The sequence below is a fragment of the Talpa europaea genome, assembly GCF_964194135.1.
Source record: "Talpa europaea genome assembly, chromosome: 14".
NCBI lineage: Eukaryota > Metazoa > Chordata > Mammalia > Eulipotyphla > Talpidae > Talpa > Talpa europaea.
Window position 1 is genome coordinate 20,402,146 of NC_140082.1, and position 8,437 is coordinate 20,410,582.

Below are 8,437 nucleotides of genomic sequence, written 5' to 3' on the forward strand. Positions count from 1 at the left end.
CAAAAATCAGAAATAACATCCTGCGTCTGCCCTGCAGTGATCACACGGGCAGCCACAGGCAGCCCTGCAGACCCTACCCCGGGAGCTGCTTTCTAGAGGTTGTTGATGGCACTGCTCCTGCTTTTCTGTATGTTGGTGTTATTTTAGATTTTATGTGTATTTGGTAGGTTATTTTGAGGGTCCCGGCATTCTCAAAAATATTTCCATATTAAGTAACGGTAATTGCTTCCTTGCCACATGCCATGTCAGCTACGAAGGGTTTTACAGAAACCCTCTGCTTTCAGAGCCAGGGAACCTGTATTCTCAAGAAGATGGCACACAGGGAGTAACACTGCCCTCCTGCACGCCACGATCTCGACTCTCCCCCAGGGCTTGACCCTGCCTCTAATACGCAATGCTGCCAGCCCTTCCAGAGAATAAAACAGACATAAAATGTCCCTGCAGAAGGGAGCAGTGATCTTACTTTTTAAACCAGCGATGCCTTTTCTTATGTTGTCCCATGTTTTCTGCCACTAACAGTTTCTGGTTTCAACAGGGCAAAGGGAAAAAAACTTTCTACCATGGGGGTAACAGCTGACAGGGCTGGAAGCAATGCAAAATTTTTCCTTCCCACCATATTTCTGAGTGTGGGATCCAGGATGAAGAGGATTATGTCTTCATCCCAGATATTAAAAATATAAACACACACGCTCTTTAGATCAGTGGTTCTCAAAGAGGGCTGATCTTGCTCCCCGGGGGGCATTTGGGAATGTCTGCAGACATTTTTGGTGTCATCAGCTGGGGTATGTGTGGGGCAGGGCACAACGGGCACTGAGCGGGCAGAGGCCAGAGATGCTGCTCAACATTGCACAACACCTGGGCGGTGCCATGACAGTGAATGATTGGTCCCCAAATATGAGTAGTGCCCAGGCCGAGAAACCCTGCTGGGGCCACGGGAGATGTAGTTCAAGTGTGGGTCGGAGAGGATGATGACGATGACTACACGCAGCAGGGTAAGTCCTTCCTCCTTTTCGGATTTCCATTAATCTTAAAGCGTTGCAGTTACTTTAATATTTCAAAACATAAAAGTGGAGGATAGTCAAAATGTCTTCTTTTAAGAAGACTTCCCTTTGGCAGGCCTGAAAAGGTCACGGCAGGCCCTGGGGTGTGGTGCCTGAATCGTGGCCGGAACACATGACTTTATCACAAATGACCTTTGGACTAACTGCTGGCTGCAGAGAAGGGTTCCGTGCATGCACCCCCCACCCCCTCAATATTCTTATTCCCAAACAAGAACACTAGTGTGGCTTTTCACATTCTTTCTAAAAAACCTATCTGGAACTGATGTTGTTCTTCCATGAACATTAACAAGCTTGAAGGGCAAGACACACAGCAGATTCCAGAGCCACTTTAGTGACGCCAAGTCTGAAACTACTCACCGCGAAGTGGCTTCTTAGACAAGCTACTTCTAAGATAGAAAACGAAATGGAAACCTTGGGACGGAAGATTTTCCAAATGTGAAAAATGACAGGGGCCTCCCCTGGTGGCGCAGCGGTTGAGCACTGGGCTGCGAAGCTGCCTGCAGCCTCAGCAGCGCCGGTTGGATCCCTGGCCACCGGCGAGGGTCCCACATGGAGCGCAGACCTCCTGTCGCGTTCGCTGCTCCCCTCAGCAGTGTGTTTCGTCAGTCTGCCTGTTCTGTTCCCTGCTCTGGCTCTGGTGAATTCTCTCACCCTCCCGCGCTTCTGACTGTACCCAGTGCTTGTGTATATAAATAAATAAACCTTAAAAAAAAAAAAAAGTGAAAAATGACAGAGGAGCAAAAGCAAATAACTCACCGGGAGTTATTATGATGACTATTGCACGCTCGGGCCATTAGCACCACAATAATTGGTCGGAAGGCTTTTCCTTTTCCATCAAAGTAGTATTCAGACATTTCCTTAAGTTCTGTTGTAGATATGAATAGTTCCTGAAATAAAGTTTCTCTGTGTCAAGATGGCAATATATTGCACAAAAAGTCAACAGTGCTTCTTTTACAAAACTTTATTTGATTTCAGTCAATTGAGAAACTCAACACTTGGCTGCAAAATGTCCCAACATTGTACAGCAACAAACCTGGCTGCCCTGTGCTGGGCCACAGGTGATGACTGGCTTGGCCTCTGCCACCTAAGCGCTGGGGTAGGCACTGCCTCCTACTCCCTGTGCCTCCGAGACAGCGGTAGGGGAGGAAAGCACAAGGTGAATCCAGGGATTCTGAGTCAGTGGCAGCTGGACAAACAGGGGCTTAGAAGATGGAGAGAGTATGGGGGCAGTGGCTGCTGAGCCAAAGAAGCAGGAGGTCAAGGGGCATTGAGGTAAGACAGCCAAGCTGTGTTTTGGGGCCAAAAGAGAGATAAGATGCTACCAGAGAGAAGCAAGGTTCAATAAGTCAGGCTCAACCATTATTTAACAGACATGTCAAAAGTTTAAAAGGAAGCGCGAGATGTCATATATTAAATACATTCAAAGTTTAGAGAAGGAAAAGAAGGGTGTGGATGAGCAAAAGCAAACATTTCATGGAGGAGAAAAGTTTTGACATGGGATTAAAAGAGAAGCAGGATTTTGATGTGTGAAGAGGGGGAAGCTTCCAGATAGTTGGATCTGCCTCTGCAGGATTTGATAGAATGAATCAGAGCTGATCCCTGAAGTAGTGGGAGCTCAGCCAGGCTCTGGTGAACACAGCATAGGGGATCAGTCGTAACTCACTCAGTTATCAACTGAGTGTCAAACATGGCTATACACACGGAGGTTACAAAGATAAATAAGACTGCTCCCTGCCTGCAGGAGCTCACTCCGGAGGGAAGAGGGAACACAAGAGCAAACAACACGATGGTCCTGCCATGGCTACCCTCGAACACCAAGGGGGTGCCTCTGGGAGGAGGGGAAGGGTGACAGGGCAACAGAAACGGGGTGGCCTGACCGAGGGTTGTGGGGACTGAAAGCAAGAGACAAGTCAGGATGATACAGAGGGAATGGAAGAGACTTTGGAAGTCCCAGAGCGGTACCTTCAATGAATAGGAAAGACAAGAGAAAAAACAATTTAGTAGGGGAGGCAGACTTTCAGGTAAGTTTGAGATAGTCAGGGACAGTCAGTGGAGTGGCCCAGCCAGCAGTTAGATATATGGTTTTAGGAGAGACAATTCAACGTGGAATAGAAATATTATCTGGGAGTCCTAAGTACGGAAACAGGGAAACTGGGGGGCCTGGGGGGGGGGGGGGGGGAGAGAGAATGCACGCTGATAGAATCCTAAGATATGGCAAAGTTAAAGGAAGTGGGACAGAGGTAACTAAGAGGACCCCAGTACAGTCTAAAATTTGGAGAGTGGAGTACAGAAGCCAGGGTTTCCTGGGGGCAGGGAGAGTGGTCAATAGTGTCAAATGTTCAGAAACATCACAGGAGGTAAAAACCTAGTATCCACTGGTGAGCAGAAGGAAGCCACTGATGACCTGGGCAACTTCAGTTTCGGAGACGAGGCTGGAAAGGACGCCACGGTGCGGCGCTGGCACAGGTGTGAAGGGGCCCAGACAGAGGAAGAGACAACGGGAGTGGAAGGGCAGGCGCGGGACACAGGGCCAAGGAATGCACCTTTACAAGATGAACACGGAGAAACTGGAGTACGCAGAAGGGATCCAAGAGAGACAACGAGGAGGAGACGTCTGCAGAGAGAGGAGAGGAAGAGGCAACTGCTGGAGTAGCTCCCCAGGCTCGGAGCAGGAGGCAAAGGGGGCGCGAGTTCACTGGAGGAAGGGACACATTCACTCCCCGGAGGGAAGGAGGTGAGATAAGCCATACACGGTGACAAAGCAGGCAGTGAGGGAGTTCCCCTTTCAGGCCCTCCACTTTGTGGAGTTGCTGTGAAAATAGAAGAGCTGGGTAGGGGCTCAGAAGGTAAGTGGAAAACCTTGGAAGGGGAAGAAAGCTGATGAGAGGTGAGTTTTTCCTATTGCCAACCTGCAATGACTTCTCTCTGGATGGCAACATGTACGGCAGGGCCCTGCAGCTGTTGCTCAAGAAACATTTGACACTTGACAAGTGCGAATGCAGCTTGCAAGGGCGCCATGCAGGTCCGTGGCAGGTTTTTCATAGTTCTAAGAAACCAACTTCCCTGCATCACCAGAAGTACCTTACCTTTCTAATGTCCTCATACAGACCTTTCAAGTCTCGCCAACCAAGTTTAAAAGGATCAGTGTATTTCTCACCACTTCGTGTTTTACTACAACAGCACACTGATGATGTTGTGTGATGGAATCTGGGACAAGCGAGAATGCACACGGTGTAAGTTGGAAGGTTGTTTTACTAGGTGAGATAACTTCACTTTTAAGTAGGAATAACAGACAACACACATACACATTTATGCTCAGGTAATGGAAAAATTTAAGTCCAGATACTGGCTGGAAATTAAGCATGAATCCAAAAGGGTTATTATTATTTAGAAAAATGCACAGAATTCTGTTTTTTTTGCAAAATGACACATCAATTGTTCCTTTTTATAACCAGGACTCTGAGAACTCAGAAAATCAAAGAAAGACTAATCTATATACATTGTATTCTGAGTCGAGTTTAAATTTTATTATGTCCCCATCTTTTGTTAAAGCAGAGATCAGACAGAACAGAGATTGTGGCCCTTAGTTAACAACATATTATATTGGCTGGACTAGTCCCACAACAATTTAGAATTTTTCTGACAACATGATCAATAGGGCTAGAAGCTATAATATGGATTACAAACTTACCGTGATATACTATATACATTTGGAAAGGCAGATGTTAAACTTCTCACAAGATTAAAATAGGATATCTATAAAATGAAAGTAAAAAGAAACATGTAAGTGTATATTCATAAAACACTTATAACACTGGATAAATAAAAACTACAATTCACAATACAAATCTAATTAACTTATTTTAATAAAATATAATAAATATATTTAATAATTTAATAAATATAATTTAATGAAATATTTTAATAAAAATAGATTAGATCATTTATAATCCACTTTATATAATCTATATCTTTATTTCAATGATTTACAAGTAGATTCCAAACTTCAGAAAAATGATAATTAAAAGGTTTAGCCACAGGGCAGCATAATTGTTAAAAGCACAATCTTTAGAAGAGAGATCTCGGCTCAAATTCCAGCATTTTCTGTTTGTGTTATATTGTGACATCTTTCTGATAACACCTACTCATGGAGAGATACCAAGATTAATTTGGAAAACTGTGTGTAAGGTGCTGTATTCCGTTAATACCGCTTCTATTCAACCAAGCTATTTTTTTGTTTTAAGAGTAAGGACCTTGGGCCAGTGGTTCCAAAGTGAGGTTAGAGGCACTCAGAAGAGTGGTGCAGTCTTGGGAGGGTGCTGGAAGGCTGCACTTGTCACTACTGGTTGGAGCAACGAGCACTTTCCAGTTCTGAATTTGTTCCCTGCCTGTCACATTCCCCCTGAAAGCCAACCCTGCATTCCATTACTATTTTAAAAAAGAGAAACTGTTGAGAAAAAAAAAAAAAAAAATCAAAGACTTACAAGTGATTTGGCCCTAGTGTTGTCCCAGTACAAGATTTTTTAACACTAGTAAAAAAGAAATCAGAAGAATGTGCTAGTGGGAACTGGGAGAGGTCACCCCAAGATATGCCAAAATGACACATCATTTTGAAGTTGCTTGAGGAACAGCTGAAGCAGGAAATTCTACCTCCAGCCCCTCCTAAAACCAGGAAATAAATCTCAGGTGTGAAGGGTGCCCTTTGACTGGGAGGGAGAAGGCATCTATCTCATTGCCAGAGGGGGCTCTCACAGTCTCTTATGTGTGAATTAACTGCTGAATTCCTCACTAAATTAGCATTCAACTTAAAAAATTCCTTGTGCTGTAAATTCCTCACATAGTTACTGCTTTTTGGTCTTAAAAGGCATATACACTGGGTATGTTGGCCACTTTCCCCAGATGCCACAATCACATGGCACCTGCATGCATATGAAATTAAAGTGGTCTTTTTCTCCTGTTAATCTGTCTTGTGTCAATACAATTCTTTTCCAGCAATAAGGGCCTATAAGGGGAGAGGAAGGTTTTTCTTCTGTAGCGGTACAAGCATTAGGTGGCACAGCAGTGTCACAGTCAGATCTGGAGTTACAATTGCTTTGCCCCCCAAGGATTGGGCTTAAGAGACTCAAAGTACCAAAACATGCCTGAGGCAGACTCCGGAAGGCTAATGCACTACTTTATAATAAAAACATGACAGAGGAACAGAAGTATAGGCATTGGCATCCTCAGAGCAGGTCCTCCTGGTGATCAAGGTCAGGGCTGGAAGCCATGGAGCATATATTCTCTCTAGGAAAGTACCCTTTCCATGGCTGAGAAAGTTGCTTGTGGCCATGGATCAAAAAAAAGGGGCATCAAAGCTGATGGATGCATGCATCTCTTCAAATATTACCCTCATCTGCTGTACTGGAAATATTTGAAATCTAGCCAGGACAGTAATGAAACGGATCCCAGCCAAGCCTGGGATCCTATCCCATAGGTGCTGGCGCCTATCATCTCTCCTTACAGCCTAGTCTGCCCAGTAGCCCAGCTGCCCCTCTTTCTCCAGATGTCCTCAAAGGGTGTACTTACAGGTTGTTCAACCTAATGATTTTTCAATTTTATAATGGGTAAAAGTGATATGTATTCAATAGATACATACTTCAAATTTTGAATTAGGGTATTGTTTTTCGCTTTCAGTAGTTTTCAAATGTCTCAATTCTATGAGACATTCAACTTCATTACAAAGTAGACCTTTGCATTAGGTAATTTTGCCCAGCTGCCGGCTATGTCCTGAGCATATTTCAGGCAGACGAGGCTACTTTAATATTTATGATGGCTTTATGGTGGACCCCCATCCTAAGTCAAGAGCGCTATGTATATTGTTAAGTCCAGATATACACCTGCTTTGATAGCCAGACATTTATAAATGCTGCATGTTTCATATTAGTAAAAGGTGTTGCCGGATATACGTGGAAATATAATGTGTAGCAAATGGACTAAAAGAGAAAAGTGCTAAAAACAAATAGACTTAAAAAATGAGCCTTGCAGATGAAGTGAACAGTCACACACAGTGACTGTGTCCAGAGAATCTCTAAAAAGGACAGTGAGTCTGGGCCTCCCTGGGGCGCAAGGGGTTAAGACACAACCTATGAAGCTATCAGCAGCCACTGTGGCATGAGTTCGATCCCCAGCCAGGGAGCAACCCACAGGGCGCAGCAGACCTCTCCTGACTCGCCCACTGCTCCCCTCAGCAGTGTATTTCAGTAGATCTGCCTGTTCCGTTTCCCACTCTGGCTCTGGTGACTCCTCTCACTCTCCAGCACTCCTGGTCCACACCCCAGTTCTTGTATGCATAAATAAATCTTTTAAAAAAGGACAATGTGTCCATAGATTTTGCTCAGTTATGCCAAACGGCAAGGGCCAGCCCCCAACACAGCACAGTGAGAATTCCTCACTACCAAGCCCTGGAAGACTCACAGAAATACAAAAACATGTCCATTTACAGGGGCTAAACTGACCAGAAAGGGCAAAAATGGGGGCTGGGCCCAAAGGCAGCAGGGTTGAGCGTCAAGAGTCAAGGTGAGTGCTGAGAATCTGACTTTACTTCCATAAACCAAAGGTCAAGGTAAAGAGCGCGCTGTCTTCACTCACGACATCCAGTGTCCTTCTACTGCTCCGAGGTCCGCTCGTCCCCAAAGCACCGAGTCCAGGGCTGTAACCCAGGCCCTCGGCATCACTCCTGCGCTCTCCGCAAGTCCTTTCCCGACCAAAGGCCATCCGGATCTTTCATAATAAGCCTGAGCGCCCCCCCCCCTTTCACTCTGAAATTCTAGTTACAACGAGTCCTTCCAAAGCCCTGGCTGCAAGGCGAAAGACTGTAACCTCCAGGCCCCGGGGGACAACCTGACCACTCCTCCTGGGAGTCCCAGAACCCAGCCTCTCCCTTTCCAAGCCCCCAAGGCTCCTCGGTCCCCCGGCCCCTGCTCCGCAGTCCCCTGCGGGGCGCACCCCTGTCAGGCAGGCGCCGGGCGCCCACCCCCCGCGCCCCCACGGGGCCGGGTGCTCGAGCCCCGGGTCCCGTCCAGGGCAGCCCGGCGGCCGCCCCCAGCCGGCGCGGGCGCCTCGCTCCATTCATTCGGCCGCCGGGCTGTCATTGGCGCGGTGACCTCTGCGCCCCGCCGCCGCGCGCGCCCCCGGCCTCACCTGCGCCCGGGCGTAGGCGGCTGCGCGCGGCCCGGGCGGCTCCGCGAGGCCAGGTGAGCCGCACCCCGGGCTCCGCGCCGCCGGCCTCCAGGAGCAGCCGCGCCGCCAGCGCCACCAGCACGAGGCCATGGCCCGAGTCTGAAAGCCGCGGCGGGCCGGCAGCTCCGCCTCTGACCCGGCAGTCCTCTCCGAGACCC

General features: G+C 47.3%; 1 protein-coding gene across 1 annotated transcript in view; it reads right to left on the reverse strand.

Moving 5' to 3' along the window:
- Positions 1-8,369, reverse strand: part of PDSS1 (decaprenyl diphosphate synthase subunit 1) — a gene marked incomplete at both ends in the record, with an annotated part of 31,471 nt that extends 23,102 nt beyond the window's left edge. Inside the window, 4 exons of the mRNA XM_084253701.1 lie at positions 1,818-1,948; positions 4,148-4,268; positions 4,753-4,817; positions 8,241-8,369. Coding sequence (XP_084109827.1) covers positions 1,818-1,948; positions 4,148-4,268; positions 4,753-4,817; positions 8,241-8,369 — 446 coding nt within the window. The remainder of the gene's footprint in view (positions 1-1,817; positions 1,949-4,147; positions 4,269-4,752; positions 4,818-8,240) is intronic.
- Positions 8,370-8,437: the final 68 nt, after the last annotated feature.